Consider the following 23,031-nt stretch of genomic DNA (forward strand, 5'->3'; position numbering starts at 1 on the left):
CAAGAAAAGGGTAAGAGTAAAATGAAAAAGAAGGGTGATATGAATATCAAAAGTTATTTCATTGTCACACCCTCCTCTCCATCAGATGCACATGGTCCTGAAGCTAGTAGAACTTTGCAGCCCACTTTAGATGACCATTGGAAGAAAGAGTTGAGGGAGACTGCTTGCGATTACATATGTAGATGGTGGTATGATGCTGATATCCCCTTCAATGCTTCTCGTTCACCATATTATGAGCCTATGTTTGATGCCATATTTGTTGTTGGAAAAGGCTTCAAAGGCCCTACTATGCATGAGATAAGGGCGTATCGTTTGCAGAAAGAAATTTCCTCCATTAATGAGTATTTGAAAGATTTCAAAAGCTTATGGGCAAAAACAAGATGTACAATCATGTTAGGTGGATGGACTGATCAAAGGAACTGTACCATCATAAACTTTCTTATCTTCTGCCACAAGGAACCATGTTTCTAAAATCAGTTGATGCATCTGATAGGGTGAAAGATGGACAATTGTTGTTTCAGTTATTGGATGAGGTTGTTGAGGAGGTGGGGGTGGCTAATGTTGTTCAAATCTCCACAGATAATGCCTCTAACCTTAGTCACCAAATTCGGCGAATTTCAACGAACAAGTTCGAAATTCGGCGAATTTTAATCGAAAACGAATTTATTCGTTTGAGTTCGCCGAATTTTATGGCGAACTCGAATTTCATCACGAATTCGAATTTTTTGCCGAACAAATTCGTTTAGGGTTCGATGAAATTCATTTCGGGTTCGAAAAAGTTCGTTTAAGTTTGTTTTTTTCGTGCGTTTTAGCAAATTGCCTGCAGCCCGCGGGTTTCATTGTTTGTCGGGTTAAAACTTAAACGATAGACTATAGTTCCATTGTTTCATTTATGCCTGGATCGAATCTGTACAAATGTAACTTTCAGAATTTTCAAAGAATTGAATATCCGGACTGATGAGGGCGAACATCCACCAATCGATCACAATCCCAAACGATACAAAAGTTAATTAAAACTTCGTGCCAAATTTTAAAACAGCACGACATAACAAACAAACATGAATAAAAAACTATGTTCGCATCTATTTTACTGTGATGAATGTTTTCTTCCTTCGTGTAACTTCTGCATCATTTATTTATGATATTTTTGACAGTAACATCTGGAGACAAATGACACGGAATCAAAAGCTCAAGTTCACACAATATTCTGAGACGACCCACGCCACAATCTATACTGCGAAGATCACAATGTCGAATACATTTTAGTTTACTTTTTCCATTAAAAGCCAAGAATTTTATTCTGAAGACCTCTCCCAACACAAACATAACAGTCTATATCTACTTTGAATATATGTTATCGCGTACTTGCCCGTTGAAGACCTGCCCTTATTCATATCCTAAAAGGGACAAAAATCTTAAAATCTTGTGCCATCTAATTATTATTATATCAACCCCACCAGCTCTCTGTTCTGCCTATCTATCTGTATTCTGTAAATAACTTTTCTGAGTTAGTTATTCTAAGCCGAAATTTGATAATGGTCATTTTTTTTTCCTGTTGTGCTTTTACGGTTTATATAGATTAGTGAATGTAAGGTAGAATTGCAGAAGAATCTTCCAACATAATAGTTCACTTGTTTAGTTTGATATAATATGATTTTTTTTAAATGAAATGTATGCGAATTGTGTTCAATTAGAAAATTAGAGAATGCTATTATTTCTCTTGCATTAAATTTTTTATTTCTAGGAGGGTGACAATTATTTCTAGGAGGGTGACAATAAATAAATACATTTCCAGCCGGTTGACAAGAAATAAGTGTTGAATAATAAATCTGGTAACTAAGCAAATTATCTAAATTAATTTTTATTTAAATTACTCATTAATTTATTTTTTAGAAAAATGACGATAAATAAATACATTTCTAGAGTGTAAGGAATAGTTTTTTTTAGCAAGATATGCCTTGAGATATGAGAAATTATTGGAAAGCATTGTCAATACACCTATAGATTCTGAAGCATATAATTTGGAGGATAATTACAATGAAGATTAACATTAAAAGGCTTAAAAATGACCAAAATTGATCACACGTAATTTATAAAATTTAACAAAATTTTCTAGTCTCTGTTCTCTTGCTAAGCCAAAAATTTATTTGAATTTGACTTTAAATTGATTATATATATATATATATATATATATATATATTTTTTTTCGAATTTTATGTCGAACTTTATCGACAAAATTTTAGTTGTCGAACTTTATTCGAATTTCATGGTCTCCGAACTTGAACTCGAACACGGACCTGGTGACTTAGCCTCTAACCATCTTCTTGTTGGTAAACTGTTAGAGGAAAACACAAAACCATCTTTTGGACCCCATGTTCTGCACATTGCATAGACCTCATGCTTGAGGATTTGGCAAATTAGATTGGGTCAAAAACACTATAGATCATGCCAAAATCATAACAAAATTTATCTACAACCATTCATGGATTTTGAGAATGATGAGGAAACACACAAGGGGCAGGGATATTATTATGCCTACCATCACTAGATTTGCAACTCATTTTTTGACATTGCAATCTACGCTTTCACAACATAGAAACTTGCAAAAGATATTTTCCAGTGATGAATGGAATCAAAGCCAGTGGTCTCTCAAACAGGAAGGCAAAGAATTGAAAAAGAAAGTTAATGAAGAAATATTTTGGAGAAAGGCAGCAGAGATTGTGAAGGTTGTTGAACCACTGGTTAAGGTGTTTCGGTTTGTGGATGGGGAAAGATTGGCTATGGGCTTCATTTATGGGGTTATGGATCAAGCAAAGGAGCAAATAAAGAGGGCATACAAAGATAGAGTGGCTAAGTATGGGCCCATTTGGGAAATCATTGATTGAAGATGAAACAATCAACTCCATCGCCCTATAAATACAGTTAGGTATTTTTTGAACCCACAATGTCATTATAAAGCTCTGGCGGCAGGAGCTTTGATTGGAGAGGTTAGAGATGGATTGATTGACTGCGTTGATCGCATGATCCCATTGGAGCGTGATCAACAAGAGATACACCGACAGATCACAACCTTCAACAAAGCCACAGGTACCTTTGGGAAGAACCTAGCAAAGATTGCAAGGGAAGCAAATGAGCCAGGTAAACATAAATTTCAATTTTCAAATTCTTAATACTTATTTTGTTAAATTGTTTATAATTTTAAAGTTGGATATAATTTGTTGGAAGTTGAAACTTGAGCTAACTCATTACACTACTATGTTTTTTGCAGCAAAATGGTGGGAGGCTTTCAGTAGCCATTGTCCCCAAAAATTTGCAATTCGTATTTTGAGTCAAACGTGCAGTGCTACTGGGTCTGAGTGCAATTGGTCTGTCTTTGAGAGGATTCACACAAAGAAGAGAAACCGTTTGGATCAAAAATGGTTAAATGATCTAGTTTATGTCCAATACAACCTCTGGCTCAAGTGCAACCAATTGCTGAACAAAAGACCTAATTCAGATCCCATTGTGTTGGAAGATATTGATCCAACATCAGATTGGGTAGTGGAGAGTCATCCAGCAGAGATTGATTCTGATGAGGATCTTGATTTGGATTTACAGGCGGTGCATCACTTCAAGAAAATGTTCAGTTGAATGCAGCTCCACTTGTACCAGCCTCAGGCCCAGCCCCAAGTTCTCCAATTGTAGTCGCTTCCTCTGCTCAGCCACGATGGAAGCGCATATCTCGTCTATCTCAGCGTCCAGCTGCTGCACAGCCTGCTAGTGCTACCACTACTGCAGTTTCAGTTAAAGATGATGAGGAGGAGCCATGGGTTTCCCTATCTGACTCTGATTCAGATGTTGAGCCAGATGATGTTGGCTCCTCTAGCAGTAGACAGTAGTACTGGTCAATGGTGACTAGTGATATTTCACAATTTACTTTTGTTGTAGAGGCCATTTCTATCCTCCTTGGTTATGTATTTTTGTTTTGATCTCTATATCATCATCATGTATGTATTGGACAATGCACTGGGTGCCATTTTGATATAATGGATATATTCATGAGCCTATTTTGATCATATGTTGTCTTCTATCTATATTCTAAAGCTTTGTGTTTGGAAACATGATTGAAATTATGTTTTTTTATCAAAAAATAAAGGTTTAATGACTTTTTACAACAGCTGAATCATTAAAATCAAATCGACCGAGTCGATACCGAGTCGGAGTCGACCCTCGGTCGTTTCCGAGTCAAAGTCGGAGTTTTAAAACATTGCTTTGAATGGGCTTTGGAAATCACCTTCTACTTTGCCACTGAGCCTATCATTTGAGTGATTTTCCCTATACTAAGATTCCTCCCATCGGCGAAACTCCCATCAGTGAAATGTTAAATTTTATGACAAAAATCTTTCCAAGAATCCCAACCCGGTTTTAATTTCACCTTATCACTCCCATTCAGTTAAATGCCCTTTCCCATAAACATATATTCAACATATAGAATTCTGGAAATGAAATTTTCAGATTAAAACACATGGAACTGTCAACACATGTTGAAAATAAATTTGGACATAACTAGACCAACAACACACATAAAAATACACACAGATTTTTGGTCAACTTAGACCCAAACAAAACCCCTTCAATCTTCTCCGGGGAAAACCTGTTGGAGAGCTCTTCAAATTTATTTATCTTTCAAGTTTAGGAAAACTACATTTGCAGACAAAACAAAACAGCAAAATACAACTTATCTATTCAGCCCAAAACTTCTTGAAAATTGTGCCCACTTTGCCTTGATTTTCGTGCCCACTTGAAGCTGAAAATATGTACTGTATGGATACGATTATACGGACTTTACAGATTTTTTTCAAAAAAAATCAAAAACTTCTCTCAAACAGCATGCAGCTTACAGCATTCAATGTTGTTCGTACTATACCTTCTGTTGCCTTCTAAACCTTAATTTCCATGCCCAGCTTTGCCCAAAAATCACTCCTTCAGCTTGTTGCAACAAATTTGTCCTTCAAAACTTTTCTCCAACTCTCAGCCACCTTTCTCGAATCTACTCATGAAGAATCAATGTAGTCTCTCTTTTCTTTTCCCCCTTTTGTTTCCCTAAATGATTTTTGGGCAACCCTAAGATCTAATGGCTAAGATCATTTAAATTAAGGGATGAGAATAAATGTGCATTTAATTCTCACTTTCTATTTTTTAACTCACCCATTAAATGAAGTACCCACATTGTACTTTATGTCTAAAGTCACTTTTCACTTTATAATTTAACATTGACTTTACCACTTATAAAGTCAATTTCACTTTCTAAAGTCACACTTATGAAAAGAATTATTTTGAACACTTTTCCCTAGGTAGAGACTAACCCATGGGAAACCACTTGTCCAAGGTACATTAAAAATCAACACTCCTCTTACCAAGGAAAGTGTTTCTCACTACACCCATTTTGTCCCTGAAATGGGCATGCTTGCCTCTTGGCAAGGACTTCGTGAGAACATCGGCCACTTGCTCATCTATTGATATATACTCCAACTTCAATGCCCCCTTCTGAAAATAGTCCTTGATGAAATGATATTTGATGTCAATGTGTTTTGACCTGTCATGAAACACTGGATTCTCCGTGAGTTTAATGCAACTCTGAATATCACAGTGAATAACCGTTGATCTCAACACCTAATCAAATAGGCCATACAACAACTTGTGAAGCCAAATGGCCACACAACTAGGCAGGCTAGCAACCATATACTCAGCCTTAGAAGAGCTCAAAGCAACTGACTTTTGCTTTTGACTGAACCACGACACAACTGTCGAACCCAATCCAAAGCAACACCCTAAAGTGCTTTCCTGTCAGAAGCATAGCCTACCCAATCTGAATTTGTGTAACCTGCCAACCTCACTTCATCTCCCCGCCTATAGTCCAGACCATACTTTTAAAATTCGGCCGAATCGAATCCGAAACGGTCGAGTTGATCTGAGTCATTGAAGAATTTTATGACTCGGCAGAAAAACCAGTTCGGGAGGCCGAGTCATGACTGACTCGGCCGAGTTATTGCATGACTCCGCCGAGTCAATCATGACTCGGTCAACCCAGTCGTTTCCACATCTACTCGACTGAGTCATTAAAACTAGCCAGTCCCCACAAAAAACAGCGATTTTTCTAAAAAAAAATTAACTTTTTAACATTTAGCTGATTGTTGGGGACTCCAAGGTGTTTTCTAAATTGGTTAAGTGCTATTTGGGGTCCATTCACCTCTCCTAGTATTGATATGCTACTCAAATTTCATGGTAATGTTAAATTCTTAAAGAAATTGTGGCATTCTCCTTAATCTTCATTTTCATCCTTTTACTTAAATTTTTAACATTACCATGAAATGACTCAGGATGTTTGAGAGTGGTTCCGGCCTCATTGGATTTCATATGGAGAAAGTAGAATTTTAGATTTCATTCAAAATTCAGCAGACTTATCAGATTTTCAGGATTTCAGGATTGGAGGATTGCAATGTTTCCATTGAATTTTGTCCTGTATTAGGGTATGGAACTCGTATTTAACCAAGAGCACCAATCCCTCTTTGTACCTTGATGTTAGTGACATTGGTTGTCGAACTTCTCCAGGATTCGCTCCCAAACCAGGAGCTTCTGAAAATTTCGCTCCAGCTCCCGTTTTCGCTCTTGCTCCCCACTTTCGCTCCCGCTCCCAAGTAGCACTGAGCCAGATGATGTTCGCAACTCTAGCAGTAGCCAGTAGTACTGGTCACAGAGTTTTGTTGTAGAGGCCATTTATAGCCTCCTTGGTTATTTGTTTTTGTTTTGATCTCTATATCATCATCGTGTATGTATTGGACAATGCACTGGGTGCCATTTTGGTATAATGGATATATTCATGAGCCTACTTTGATAATATGTTGTCTTCTATCTATATTCTAATGCTGTGTGTTTGGAAACATGAATGAAAATCTTTAAAATTATGTGTTTTTATAAAAATGAAATATTTAATGTATTTTTTACAACGACCGAGTCATTGAAATCGAGCCGGCCGAGTCGATACCGAGTTGGAGTCGGAGTCGGAGTTTTAAAACATTGGTCCAGACCATAATCAACAGTTCCCTGCACATAGCATAGAATGTGCTTTGCAACTACCCAGTGCACCTTCCTGGGCTCAACCATGAACTGGCTAAGTGTGTTCACTACAAAGCATATATCTGGCCTAGCGTTGACCAAATACATCAAGGACCCAATACGCTGCGTATACAATGTGGGATCCACCAAACTAGAATCTGAAGCGCGAAGCTTCTTCCAGTTGGTGATCATAGGTGTAGACATGGGTCTACAGTCTGCCACGTGAAATATGCTCAACACATCCAAAGCACACTGCCCCTGCCCCAGAAATATATGCCCCTACTCCTACCACACCTCTAGCCCAAAAAAGTAATGCATTAGCCCAATGTCCTTCATCTCAAACTCCATAGCAAGATCCTCCTTACAACCACTAATCAGTCTCTTTGCCCCAGTAACGAACAAGTCATCAACATATAACACAAGAATGAGTGGATCATCCCCTACAACAATGTAGTATAGGTTTGGATCTGCATCACTCTTCATGAAACCCATCTGCTGCAAGTAAAAATCAATCCTCAGATACCAAGCTCTCGGAGCTTACTCAAGTTCGTAGAGTGCTCGCCTCAACCGGCATACATGGGTCTCCCGCCCAAGTACCTCAAAGCCCTGTGGTTGCTCAACATACACCTCTTCCTCTATAACTTCGTTCAAAAATGTGGTCTTCACATCCATCTGATGGATCTGCCCAGCCATTTCTGCAGCAATAGAAATAAGGGACTGAATAGAAGTGTACCGAGCTACGGGAGCGAAGGTCTCATCATAGCCAACTCCCTCTAACTGTGAGAACCCTCTAGCCACAAACCTCGGATTGAACTTCTTAATACTGCCATCCGCAACATGCTTGATCTTGTAGAGCCACCTAGAAGTCACAACTGACTTGCCCTCGGACCTAGGCACCACTTCCCAGACATTGTTCTTAATGTTGAATTTTCTAAGTTTATCCGTTAGAAAATTAATCTGTATTCTGCTGGTTTATTTCTTCTACTTGTAAATTCTGAACAAGTTATTTAAAACATTTAAATACCAAAATAAACACAATATAGTCACATCATCTATAGATCATCAACTGAAAGAAAACAAGCACACAAGTGACACCATTGTTTTTGGACAAATGTCCCCGGAAAAACCCAATGCGGGAAAACCGGTGCAACTATTCTGAGGGTTTATTATTGTGCAACATTTCCTTGAGTACAACTGGGTGCCTAACTGGCTCACCTGAAAGAGAAAAATACACGGTAGCAATACCTATATATTCGAAAATAGAAATTCAAAAAACCTGTACCAAGAAACCCTCTTCGGCACAACTGAAACTCAGTGCTAGCCCTTCTGGCCTCTGCGTCAGAACCAAGACCCTCTACGTCAGCCCTCTGAGGCACTGCGCAACCTCTGGGACACTCTGCATCACTCCAGCAGCCTCTGCGTGGATGACGCAGTCCCTTTGGCCTCTGCATTGTATCTGTTGGGCTCTGCGTGGCCTGAACTGGTTGCTGCTCTCACTCTCCCTGCTTTTGTGCTGGTCTCTCAGTACTGTCTCTGCCTCTCTATCCAATACTCACTGCCCTCGCTGCTGATCACTTATTCAACTTTGCTTAGCAACCCCGCTCTAGCAAAATGAATGACTGATCACTCTAGTGTGTTCTCCAACTGAACTTCAAGTCTCTTCTTATACTTTTCTCATTAGTCCTTCGATGGCCGAGCTTAAATATCTAATCAAAGGCTAAGACTAGATTTGGCTTGATCCGTGACTTTTGGAACCTTATAACCCAGTTTTATACTAATACCCATTAATATTTTATTTTTCCTAAGTTTAGACTTAGGAACTCCATTAAAAATATTAATTATTTTAATATCTCCCAAACTGGTTAGAATTTGCCCAAACCATTTATGGGTCTTGGAGAACTCATGTGCTTTGGCCTCTCCACCAATTTTCATGGCTAGAGCACATCCGATGCTACCCCAAATCAACACTCGCTCTTAGTGAGGACTGTGCTCTAGTAATACTCCACACTGAGCATCACTCTAATTATCCGGCACTGGTACCTGTGTTGATGCTAGGCCTCCCTGCCAAACATCCTCTGCATTGTTGCATCCTGTATTGCTGCCCATGGCCTTGCCACTACCACTGTTGCATCTATACGGCAGCTCCCTCTGCATCCGTGTTGCTGCTGGTCCATCCTCCCAACCAGTGTTACTTGGGAGCGGGAGTGGGAGCGGGGAGCGGGAGCGGAAGCGGGAGCGGGAGCGACCATTTTCAGAAGCTCCCGGTTTGGGAGCGAATCCCGGAGCGATTTTTTAAAAATATATATATTTTTTATATTTTTTAATTTTTGATACATATATGTCAACAAAAACATGTAGAATGATGAAATAGACATAAAAAACATAAAAAAACATAAATTGATCATTGAACCATATCACATCAATCATCTAGAAATTATAATCGTCATCAACCTTAGTAAAATAATAAATTAAAATAACATTCAATTTAATAACATTTATCATCATTGATCACCAAAGTAACAAGTTGTACTTGTAAGCCAAGTTTAACCATTACAAGAAGTAATATCGAAGATATTTCTAAGTCCTAACTTGTAACTGTTAACATGATATGAAATGTTAAAAATTTATAAAATGAAACATGAATAATGAGATGAAATGAAACAACTTTAGTCTTTCACAAAGCATCATATTCATAATTCACAATCATTACCAATGAGTTATAATTGCCCAGGCCCAACTTCAAACTTCAAATTTTCATTGTCACAGTGATATAATGTTTACAAAAAATATCATAATGTCATAATGATATGAAAGAGTCAAGAGTCAAGAGTCAAGGACTCAAAACTCAACACTGAACAGTTATGAAAACTAAAGTGACAAGTCTAATAGAAACTAAAAAAGACAAGTAAACTGTAAATCTACAAGTGGCCCTTGCCACGAGAGTCTCCAGGAGTATAAGTAGGTCTTGGCGGTCTTCTAGGAGTCTCCCGCCCAGACCGACGACCAGAACTAGAGCCTCCACGCGAGGGTGTTGATGGAGGTGGCGACAGCAATGGAACAAGACTCGGGCCCCGAGAACTGCTACTGGATGGTGGAGGTGGAGGTGGCATGGCTGCTGCAGCTGCTTCAGCTTCATCCCGTACAAGCTCATCTTCTAGTTCTTCCATATGTACAATGCCATCCTCTAAATTGTCGTCCTCAGGGTGATTGTCCCAAATTTTATATGTGGGATCTTCATTAGCCCGATCACAGTAATGGCTCAACAACCTCAAATTGTAGTGCACATAAACCAAGCTTTCTGCTCGGTTTTCGTTGAGCCTGTTTCTTTTCACATTATGTATATAACTGTAGGTGCTCCAACACCTCTCTGCAGAAGAAGAATTTACAACCTGTGCAAGAACTTTCAATGCCAATTTTCGCAAAAGTCCGTCGCCGCCATATGTTTCCCACCATGTGAGAGAATCAAATTTATCTTTGTCGTCCATTACATGGAAGTTACCATACAAACCACTGCCAGTGAAGTATCTGCCTATTTCAAGGCGCACAGCTGCACATTCCTCCCTGTCAGGCACCAACTTTTCTAATGCATCCAGATATCCTTTAGTTACCTCTCGATCTAAATGGGGTTTGGTCCTAACACCACCCCCTGCTGCAGGTTTGCCCAACCAAGAATCTGAGTAGTATTTTGGCGTAAGGATATACGCCAAGCAATGTAGTGGAAGGTTAAGCTTTTTCCACCGTTCACACACACAATCGTGAATCAGATTGTACAAGTCGGGATCTCTGTTATTAACAATGTCTTTTATTTCCCCCAACATGGTATCCATTTGCTCATACACCTCGCCAATCACTGGTTTGTCTGTATCTGCAAACCGAATCATGTTATAAATTGGCTTGGTGAAATCCAATACCTGTCTCACAGCTGTCCAAAACTGCCCATCAAGAGCGGCCTCCTCCACCGTTTCAAAACCTGCAATGTCAGCTACATTTGTAGCCCTTTCCTTTAACACCTGCCAATTTGGACTTGATACCATGCTAGCTAAACCCTCTCTTACCTTCAAAAGGCGCCTGAAGGTGAGGTAATAGCTACCAAATCTAGTCCTCGCAATCTTCAGCAACTCCAATCTCGAGTGACTGCGGAAAAGGCCATGGGTATTGCTATGATTTGTAATAAATTTTATCATTTTTTTTCCTCTCTTGTACAAATCCCCAATCCATTGGTATTGTTCATTTTTGTTTTTGACAATATCATGCAACAGAAGGTTCAATGTGTGAACCAAACATCCAGACCAAAATATGTTCGGGTATCTATCCTCAATAATTGCTCCCGCTGCCTTACAATTAGGAGCATTATCAGTGATGACTTGGATGACATTGTATGGGCCAATACGCTCAATTGTTTCAAGCAATGCTTCTGCAATGTTGATAGCGGTCTTGAACTTGTCTGAGTAATCATGTGCAGCTAGAAAAATGGGACCACTTCGGGACACAGCAAGAACACTTATCAATGGCTTGCCTTTTACATTTGTCCATCCATCAGATACAATGGACACCCCATTGTCAGTCCAAGAACTTGTCATTTTATTCAAAGAATGTGATATTTTTGCTTTTTCATGATCAAGGCCAACTGTTCTTGCCTTGTCATACCCAGGGCTCTTGTATCCTTTAGGGGCATCATTTATGGCAGAAACCATTTCGTGCCAATAAGGTGAGCGTAGAACATTGAATGGTATCCCATTTGCATAGAGGAACCTGTAAATTTTTGAATCCACATCATTCCTACACCCCTCATCAAGGAAATCTGATATGGTTCTACGGCGTAAAGATGATGACCCTGAGCCTCCATGTCCATATCCACTGCCTTGGGAGGATGCTGAAGGAGTTCTTTGTGAGCTTGGTTCAAAGAAACCCCTTGATCTTTTTGCTTTGTATTGGGCGTCCTCCTCTTCCTTTATGTATTTGGCTCTATCAACTGTTGACACCGCGTCGCAAGTTCTGATTCCTATTTGTTTCTCTCCATCCCATGCCCTTTTCCCGCAAAGGTGTCTTCTCAAACGGGTGTATGAGCCTGTGAAATCACTGTTGCAATGGGGGCAATGAAATTTAGTGGTTCCACCCCCTCTCCCTGTTTCAGGCCTCTGAACATATTTCCACAATGGAGTTTGGTCTTGTTTAGTTTTTTGACCCTCATGTTCACCCTCCACATCCTCCTCACTGGGGTTTTCACCTATTTGACTTCCTCCGGCTTCTTCATCCACCTCTTCAGTTTCAGGCCCCCTCCGTTTCCTACTCTCCACCACCATAATAACCAGAAAGGGGACCAGGAAGAGGAAAATGCCAATAAAAATGCTCAGGTCCATCGTGTTTGATGTTTGTAGGGTTTGAGTCTTGAATCTGCAAATTAATTTAGTTTATTGGGATTAATTCATTTAATTTATTAATTTAATTTAAATTAATGATCTTTAAACTCAAACAGGTAAATGAAACTAACCAAATTAACTACCTAACCAGCTAAACTAACTAAATGATTAAGTTACTTACCTCTGCAAGCTTGCTCCTCGCTCCTTGGCACTTGCTCCTCGCTCCTCAGCTCTGGCTCCTTGCTCCTCAGCTCTTGCTCCTTGCTCCTTTGCTCTCAAACTCAACCTCAATCTCATTGAAATGATTTTGTTTTGGCCCATTGGGCTTATAAATCCAAAAAAATTAGTTTAATTTTTTGTTTTTTTCGGGTCCGCGGAATTTTTTTCCGCCGAATCGCTCCCGGAAATTTAAAATTCGCTCCCGGAGCGTTTTTTAATGCCCGGGAGCGATCAGGGAGCGATCGCTCCCCGATCGCTCCCGGGCATTAAAAAGCGCTCCGGGAGCGCGGGAGCGATCGCTCCCTGAAGCGCTCCCTCACAGACCAGGGAGCGCAAATTTTTTTACGGGAGCGCGCTCCCGAAAATCGCTCCCGTCCGGGAGCGATTTGGGGAGCGCGCTCCTGACCCGCCGCGCTTCGGGAGCGGGTTCGTAGGGGGGGGGCCGCTCCCCCGCATCACTGCTCCCAACATTGCATCCCCTCTTATCATGTTGCATCCTGCTACTGCATACTGCTACTGCATTGCAACTCAGTTACTGAGAAGTAAGTAACTGATCCACCTAACTTCTGACATCCCTGTCAGGCTAGAAACACTCCCGATGCTGAAGCTCCCTCTGTCGATAACAAGTGCTCCTCTTCTCCTGCTTTCTCGCAAATGCCAGAGCTTCATCCTCTTCCTCTTCCTTCTTGATCTGGATTCCTTTGTTGCTACTTCCCGCCTTGCTCAACCGCTTGATCTCATCTTGACGAAGAGTCACCCACAATTCTTCCCAATCTGGAAGATCCGCCCTACCCAGTATGCTCAGGACAAATGTCTCCCACTCCTCGGAGACTACGTTAAGTGCGGTCCTTAACATCATCTATTCATCCGGCGTGGCCCCTATGGAAGTCAGCTGCTCTCGGATCTCCTTCAACCGACCGAGGAAGATATCTATCTGCTCTCCCTTCTGCATCTGGTATGTCCTTAGTTGATTCTCCAGGAGCATCTTCCCCTGCACGAAGGTATGTTGGTACAATGTCTTCAAAGTGTCCCACATCTCCTTTGTCATTTCCTTCTCAGCAATATGTGGGACCACATGATCCTTGACCCCATCAAGGATGATACACTTTGCCTTAGCCATTGCCTCCTCGTACCTTTCATTAGCTACTAGGTCAACTGGGATAGCCATCACTCTCAAGGCGAAGCCCTTGATACGATGTCTGTCTAGAATGGACAAGATCCTAGTCTTCCACACCATAAAGTTGGACGCTTCGTCCAGCTTGTCTTGATCTCTCAGCCCATTCACGGCCATCTCGCTGCTCTTGTGTCGACTCTTGTTGAGCCTCTCTACTTCCCGCCTGGAAGTTCTCGGTTTGACTCTTGTTGAGCCTCTCTACTTCACGTCTAGAAGTTCTCGGTTCGACTCCTCCGAGTCTCTCTACTTCCCGTCTGGAAGTTCTCTTCTGGACTCCCTCTGAATCCCGATTTCCCTCGTGGAAATCCTTCTGCCAACCATCAAGTTTCTCCTCTCCAATCGTCTATGCAACTGCAACACTGATTTGGATTCCTTGGCTAGAAATCTACCTCGGCAACAACTTCCTCTACCTTCGTCTTGCCATGTTAGGCATTGTTCTAACCACAGTACCCCACCAGCTTCACTCCCGCAAACTGCCCACAGCTTCCTTCACCCCAGCAACTGAAGGATTGAGCCTCTTGGTTCTGCGCAATCCCGGCACTGGCAAAACAGCTCCCTTAGCCAACTGCGTCAGCCGTCTTGGCCTCTGTGTGAGCTTTTCTGTGGCCTCCTCAGCCTCTACGCCGGCCTCTCTCTGGCCCAGACTGATGACGTAGTCCCTCTGCGTCAACCCTTCCTCTGTCGCTTCTGCAAGGATCAACTACTATCACTCGGGATAGCTGATTCTGCTGCGAATGATCTGCTCAGCTGATGCCTTCAGTTTTCCTATGATCTGCAACCACCCTGTGATGCCATGTTTAATTTTCTAAGTCTAACTGTTAGAAAATTAATTTGTATTCTGCTGGTTTATTTCTTCTACTTGTAAATTTTGAACAAGTTATTTAAAAGATTTAAATACCAAAATAAACACAATACAGTCACAACATCTACACATCATCAACTGAAAGAAACAAGCACTCAAGTGACACCTTTGTTTTTGTACAAATGTCCCCAGAAAAACCCAATGCGGGAAAACTGGTGCAGCTATTCTGAGGGTTTATTATTATACAGTATTTCCTTGAGTACAACTGGGTGCCTAACCAACTCACCCGACAGAGAAAAATACACGATAGCAATACCTCTATATTCGGAAACAGGTATTCAGAAAACCTGTCCCACGAAAGCCTTTCCGACACAACTGAAGCTTAGCGCTAGCCATTCTGGCCTCTGCGTCAGCCTCCTGTTGACCTGTGTCAGCCCCAGGACCCTCTGCGTCAGCCTCCTGCTGACCTGTGTCAGCCCCAGGACCCTCTGCGTCAGCCTCCTGCTGACCTGTGTCAACCCCAGGACCCTCTACATCAGCCCTCTGAGGCACTGCATAGCCTCTAGGACCCTCTGCGTCACTCCAGCAACCTTTGCATGGATGACGCAGTCCCTCTGGCCTCTGCGATGTCTCTATTGGGCTCTGCATTGCCTGAGCTGGCTGCTTCTCTCGCTCTCCCTGCTTCTACGCTGTCTCTGCCTCTCTGTCCAGTACTCATTGCCCCTCGTTGCTAATCATTGACCTTCAAGCCTCTTCTTATACTTTTCTCGTTGGTCCTTCAACGGCCGAGATTAAATCTCTAATCAACGACTAAGATTAGATTTGGCTTGATCCATGACTTTTGGAACCTTCTACCCATTAACATTTTATTTTTCCTAGTTTAGATTTAGGACTCCATTAAAAATTTTAATTATTATAATATCTCCCAAACCGGTTAGAATCTGCCCAAACCATTTATGGGTCTTGGAGATCTCATGTGCTTTAGCCTCTCCACCAATTTTCATGGCTAGAGCACATCTGATGTTCCCCCAAATCAACACTTAATGATAGAGGCATACTCCACCATAGCCTCTCCCCATACCTCCTGGCTGGCAGCCTCCTCATAGCTATAGTAGGCTCAGAGTCAACAATGTTGGTATCCTTGGCTACATAACTGCAAAACCGCTCAGGTGGCACACTCTCCCTGTTCACCCTCTTCGGAGGACCAACGTACTCCGCTTCCTTCAAGGTGTCTTGAAGCCACTTGGGCCTCCTTCCCAGAAGAAGGTTCCCCATAGGGAACTTCATCCTCTGCCCCCAGTCTGGTGAACCTGAAGGTCTGCCAACTGAACCTGGTGTGCTTGTACCAGCACCTATCCTTGAAGAACCTGTACTTGCATTTGTGCATGTGTCAGCTAAAATGCCATGTGAACTCTGTACCAAGTGGACTCCCTAAAGAAGTTCTCAGTGAACTCACCGCTAGTGCCCCAGATGTCACTGACACTGAAGTACCTCCTATATCAGTCGATCCAAAACCCTGAAGTCCTGCTCCCTGTACCTAACCTCCCTGCTGAGGATTAGTTTGTGACTCCCTCTCATCATACTCTAGTGATCTCTGATAGGCCCTCTCCTCCTCGAACTTCACATCCCTCCTAATCACCACTCTCCATTTAGAAGGAATGAAGATCCAATAGGCCTTCGAAGTCTTGTTGTAACCCATAAAGATACCCTTCTCTGCCATGGGTTACAGCTTCGTCCTCCGCTCCTTGGGGATATAAGAATATGTGAGACATCCAAAGATACGAAGAAGTGCCACATGAGGCTTCTCTCCAATTAAATCCTCCTCCGGAGTCATATTCCCCAATACTCTGTGAGGACTCCTGTTTTGAAGATAAATAGTAGTATTCCAGGCCTCAACCCACAAAAACAAAGGCAACCCCTGATCATGAATCATCGCTCTAGCATCCCCAACAATAGCTCTGTTCTTCCTTTCGGACACCCCATTATGTTGGGGGTTGTAAGGAAATGTGAACTCTCTCCTAATTCCCTCCTATACACAGAAGTCAGAAAACCCACCATTGGTGTACTCACCACCATTGTCTGACCTCAAGACCCAAATCTTCCTACTTGTCTGCTTTTCCACAAGAGCTTTGAAATCTTTAACACGACTGAAGACCTCACCCTTGGTCTTCAAGAAATATATCCAAGTCCTCCTAGAGTAGTCATCAATGAATATAACATAATACTCATAACCACCCAAAGACACATGAGACATACGGCCACTAACATCAGTATGAATCAAGTCTATTATACCTGTAGATTTATTGTGGCTCACTGAGAATGATAACTTGGTGTACTTGCCCAAAGCACACCCTCTTTAGACCTCATAATGCTCGACACTGAAATCAAGAACTCCAGTAGTGATCTCCCTCAGTGCTCTCGAAACTCCATGATGTATATGCGCCATCCTCCAGTGCCATAACTCGCACAAGTCTCTACTATTGGTGGTACTAGTGTGATCGATACCAGATGTGCTACTCACCAATGCTCCTACCGACTGAAAACTGAACCTTTATAGTTTCCTAGAGAGGACTCCAATCACTTTGGCTGAAGTGATGGAAGCTCCCCTGGGATGCATTAATACCTGCCCTCCTGAGAAAGTGACTTCAAACCCCTTCTCCTCCATAGCAAACACTGAAATCAAGTTCTTCTTCATCCCCGGACCATACAAAACATCCATGACCTTCAAAGGAGGCAAAGACTCCCTCTCAAAGGTCACAATCCCCACACAAACAACTCTCACAGTGCGGTCATCTCCTAGTATGATCTCAATATCAAGTGCCCTCTCTGCAAGCTCTGAAGAGCTCTCGTGCACCTGTCAAATGGCGGGAAGCCACGCTGTCTATGTACGACACATCGGATGATGTACTCCTACTAGATGTAGAAGTAATAAATGCAAAGTCCTGGTCAAACTGTGAAGCAAATTGCTCCACATATGTTGAAGTTGCAGTACCCTACTTCCCCTTGCTCTTCCTCTCAGGACACGTAGCAGCATAGTGTCCCATCTTCTGACATGCCCAATATTTGCCTTTGGACATATCCGTATCTTTCTTCTTCTTATTCTCCTTTCCCTTAGGCCCATCTAATGAGGCCCTTTTATTGACCTTCCCTTCGTTCTTTCCCCTGGCTGTCAAGGCTACATCCTCCTCATCTGCTATCTTCACCCCACCACTGCCAGTCTCCCGTATCTCATGCTGCACACAATCATCCCAGAATCTATCCCAATTGGGAAGATTCTCCCTAGAGGTAACAGCATCTCCAAAGACCTCCCAAGACTTAGGAAGTCCCACTACAGCTATCCTGACTAACTTTGTGGGTGCAACTGTCTCACCAATAGCAGTCAAATCATCACGTACCTATTTGACCCTGCCAAGATAATAAACTACACTTTCAACCTTTGTCATCCTCATGTTCTTCAATTGTTCTTGGAGTAACATCTTCCTTCTCTCATTGGTACTCTGATAGAGAGTGGTTAGAGTTGTCCACATCTAATATGCATATGTGTTTCCTCTCACCTGAAGAACCACATGATCCTTCAGACTATCCATTAAAATCCTTTTTGCCTTTACATTATTTTTTGTGAATTCAGCAAGTTCATCTGCAACAGTAGGAGGTACAACCACTTGCCGCACTATGTCCCAAACTGCTACCTCCTCAAACATTGTCTAAATTTTGTCCTTCCAAATGGCATAGTTGGAAATCTCATCCAGTCTGTCCTCTATCCTTAAGAACATTGCCATGACTACTATCTAAAATTTACAAAACCAAGAAAATGGAGAAATGAACTTTCCAGCACAGTTTGTTGTCCCAAAAGTTCAGTCTGTGCGAAATTTCACGTTGTTGTCCCACAATATCAATTTGCGGTCCAAAAATTCAATTTGTTGTCCAAACCACTGTTTGATGTCCCAAACTACTATCTGTTGTTCAAACTGCAATTTTCAGCCTGTCGCTCTGATACCATGTTGAAATTTAACGACAAAAAAAAGTTTCCAACAATGCCAACCTAGTTTTAATTTCACCTTATCACTCCCATTCAGTTAAATGCCATTTCCCATAAACATACATTCAACATATAGAATTCTGGGAATGAAATTTTCATATTCAAACATATCGGACTGTCAACAAATGCTGAAGATAAATATGGACATAATCAGACCAGCAACACACATAAAAATACACACAGATTTTTGGTCAACTTAAACCCAGGCAAAACCCCTTTAATCTTCTCTGGGGAAAACCTGTTAAAGAGCTCTTCAAATTTATTTATCTTTCAAGTTCAGGAAAGATACATTTGCAGACAAAACAAAACAGCAAAATAGAACTTATCTCTTTAGCCCAAAACTCCTTAAAAATCGTGCCCCACTTTGCCTCAACTTCTGTGCCCACATGAAGCTGAAAATATGTACTGTATGGATACGATTGTATGAACTGTACCGTACAGACTATAAGGATTTCCGTACTGCTGTATGGACTGTACGGACCTTTTAAAAAAAATCAAAAACTTCTCTCAAAAGGCGTGCAGCTCACAGCATTCAATGTTGTTTGTACTGTACCTTCTGATGTCTTCTAAACCTCGATTTCCATGCCCAGCTTTGCCCAGAAATCACTCCATCAGCTTTCTGCAACAAATTTCTCCTTCAGAACTTTTCTCCAGCTCTCAACCTCTTTTCTCCAATCTGCTCATGAAAAATTAATGTAGTCTCTCTTTTCCCCCTTTTGTTTCCCTAAATGAATTTTGGGCAACCCTAAGATCTAATGGCTCCGATTCATTTAGATCAAAGGATGAGAATAAATGTGCATTTAATTCACGCTTTCCATTTTTTAACTCACCCATTAAATAAAGTACCCACATTGTACTTTATGTCTAAAGTCATTTTTCACTTTATAATTTAACATTGACTTTATCACTTATAAAGTCACACTTGGGAAAGGAATTATTTTGGACACTTTTCCCTAGGTAAAGACTAACCCATGGGAAACCACTTGTCCAAGGCACATTAAAAATCAACATGAAAGTCTGTAAAGCGCAGCGGACACTGACTAAGGTAATAGTGGGTCATTGTTCCATCGTTGTCATTTGGTTTAGTAGTTGTCCCTTAGGTACCCCTCCTAGGACTCCTGCTAGATAGTGAGGCAACAAGACCCTTGAAGATCTTTGAAGCCTCTCTTTGTGGAGCTACTTGAGCAGTTTTGAAGATTTTTTAAGCAGCATATGGAGCCATCATTAATGCAGACCATGGACCTGAATTAAAGTGATCTTTGGGCAGACCTTGGAGTATCATCCTACACCAGATTGTGAAGCTAGTTCTGTAGCAGAAATAGAAGACCTTTGAAGCATCTTCTGGAGATCCCTTGTTGCAAACATGAAGCAAATCTGGAGACATTATTGAAGCTGATCATGAAGACCCCTTGGAGACATCCTTTAAGCATTGTTGGAGCAATCCTTGAATCATTATTGGAGTTTTGTTGGAGACTTCTTTCTAGACTTGTTGAAGAAGTTTTTGGAAGTCTTGAAGCAGTATAGAAGCCACCTTGAAGGATTGAATTAAATTGAGAGGGTTGGAGCCTAGAGGATTGGAGTCCTCAAACAAAGTTGGAGCCTTGTAAGAAACCAGGTTGGAGCTTGGATTGATTTTTGAATATTGAAGTCCTCATAAGAGGTTGGAGCCACGTTGAGACCAAGTTGGAGCCTGAACTGAATTTGAAGATTGGAGTCCTCATTCAGGGTTGGAGCCTTGAAGGAGTTAGAATTTTATTGTACAGGTTGGAGCCTGATTGTTTGTAAGAGGATTGAAGTCCTCATCATTTTTATTAATAAAATTATTTTTTTGTTGTACATCTTGTGTTCTGGTTTAACTAATGAATTTAAGTATAAAGAAATACTAATTCACCCCCTCTCAATATTTCCAACAAAGTCATTTTCTAATATGTGTATTTCCATAACATAATTTTACCTAAGAAGCTCAAAATACAAACAAATTTGATCATTAAAAGAGATGGTACGCCTTCATCTTCTAGACTGTCATTATATGATAGTCAAGTTCATTGTATAATCAAGAGCTGGAATGCATTTGTGACTGAAACACCTACAGGGATAATAAATATGGAACTAATTATACAGAAGAAATCAGAATAAACACTAATTCAAGATACTGCAGAGCTTACATAATGCCAAAACAGCCCTACCAAATCCTTTTTATTTACAATATATGGATTTTCAAACAAGGTAGGAAAGAAACGTTACTATCAAGTAAATTTGGGAGATAAAAGGTGAATACTGTAGCTGTGTCATTTGGGCACCAATAACGCAAGACATGGATCAAAATCCAGAAATTAAAAGAAAAAAGGAAAATAGACAAATAAAAAATTCAGGAACATAAACCCAAAGAAGCTCACCTTATGAATCCATCCACAGGTTCAATAAGTGGCTCCCAAGAACCATCTTTTTCGTTATATGATCTTGCCATCAATGACAGATTTAGAGTAGAATTTAAGTTGTCAAATCTTCCATGTAAACTGAGTGTTATCCCAGTCAAAGAAACATTCAACAATGGAGCCATCTACAAACACCGAAAAAATTATAAAATTAGTGTTACCAGCTGACATCATTCTGCTATTCCCACTAATTTAATTATCATATCTGCATCACCAATTCCATTCCTCAAAATGCAGTATAATCTACAAGCATTGAAATACAACATATTTCAATTTTATATTTTAAATCCTTACCAAGCCTCCAAAATCATCAAACAGAGTCGCCGAGAGTCCTCCCACTTCTGCATCAACTACTAAGTCATCTGGTTCACCAGATATTCTTTGATCAGCCAGACGTAAACCAAACCTTTTTGGAGGCCTTTTGAATCCATTTCTCACAATGAATGTGCCAAGCTGTAAAAGTATCATATAGTCAGATATTGCAGCATGATATCCAATCCGGATATTATCATTTTTACATGATAAGGCAAACATACTATACCTCATTATCTAGTGTCCATATGCTGAAGCCTTCTCTCGTATGTTTAATTTCAGTTGTGTCCCAAATGCTGTTATCAGGAAACTGACCTCCACTTACCAAATCACTACGAACACATCGTAATAAAGTAGTTTCCTCAGGTTTCATTGTACTCTTACTTGCAATACAGCCTAGCGAAACATACCCCGGAGGTGCCTGGGGAAACCAGAAGGATACACTATCCATGCCTCTCCGTTTGTCTATATGCCCTACTTGTTTTAAATCCAGTGGAGATCTCAAAACAGTCCCATCAATGAGATCACGAAGCACCCGAACCATATTCGGAGGCTCATATCTGCACTCCAAATCAATCACAGCATCAGAAAATATTGCTCAAATTAATAAGTACAACATAGTGAAAAATATAAAAACAGTTGCTATGCACATAACATTTGATCCATCCACTTCTTACCCTGGAACTGCAATATCACCAACATAAAAGCATCCAGGTGGAAGAATAGGACGCCAAATAGAGACCTTTCTCTTTGCACTGTTTCCTCTGTTCCACCACACTAACTCAAACTCTGCTACATTTTGATATCTCTCACTAGATACTATGGGTTCCGGGCTTTCCAACTTCATAACCTCTTCTATGCTATTGCTACCATGTGCAGGTTTCTGCATGGATGGATTGGCACATTCTTGATTGTAACCAAACACAACATAACGAAAATCATAGGCTTTCCACTTTATATGACCAGTTTCTGATTGTCTAGGCAAAAATGATCCTACAGAATTATCAACACGCCAAAATGCATGCATCTTGCTCTCAAAGTTCCTGTTAATTGAAAAAACAAAAAACAAAAATAAAATATGATATCAAACAGAATGATGTGCACATAATGTACATCTAGTGTGATATGAAAGAGGCTCAATACAATATCTGTTTCCTTGATGTAAGCCACATACAATTGGGGATAACTGAAGAAAACGCAATCCTTAAGTGGGCATGGTGTTACTAAAGCAGCTGAAACACATAGAGAAGAAGATAATGATGGTTGTTCCCTCCCTCTTGATACAACACAACCTAGTGCAACATAGCCTTCAGGTGGAATTGGCATCCAAACTCTGCATTCGCTTTGATCAGCATTATCGTGTGAGCATTGAGACACATCAGTCTCTCTAATATCTGATTCTAACAGTTTTATCTGTTCTCTATCTGAACAGTAATTGTCTGATGATGACCAAACAAGTTCAAAATGTAAAGGTCTCTTTACTTTAGCAAAACTTGTGTTTAATGCAAGAACACCTTTTGATGGAGGTTCATCCCTGTTATTTAGAAAGAAAAAAGTATCAGAAAAATATATCAAGACAGAAATATGAAACATTG

General features: G+C 40.8%; 1 protein-coding gene across 1 annotated transcript in view; it reads right to left on the bottom strand.

Moving 5' to 3' along the window:
- The window catches only part of LOC149256692 (pleckstrin homology (PH) domain-containing protein), a 492,716-nt gene that overhangs the window by 252,960 nt on the left and 216,725 nt on the right, over positions 1 to 23,031 (bottom strand). Inside the window, 5 exon segments of the mRNA XM_089460839.1 lie at positions 21,086 to 21,249; positions 21,419 to 21,577; positions 21,666 to 21,996; positions 22,114 to 22,479; positions 22,611 to 22,970. Of these exon segments, the coding sequence (XP_089316965.1) occupies positions 21,086 to 21,249; positions 21,419 to 21,577; positions 21,666 to 21,996; positions 22,114 to 22,479; positions 22,611 to 22,970 (1,380 nt within the window).

This window comes from Pinus tabuliformis, chromosome 7, assembly GCF_031772625.1.
Source record: "Pinus tabuliformis cultivar Carrire ecotype Pingquan chromosome 7, CPIR1, whole genome shotgun sequence".
Taxonomy (NCBI): domain Eukaryota; kingdom Viridiplantae; phylum Streptophyta; class Pinopsida; order Pinales; family Pinaceae; genus Pinus; species Pinus tabuliformis.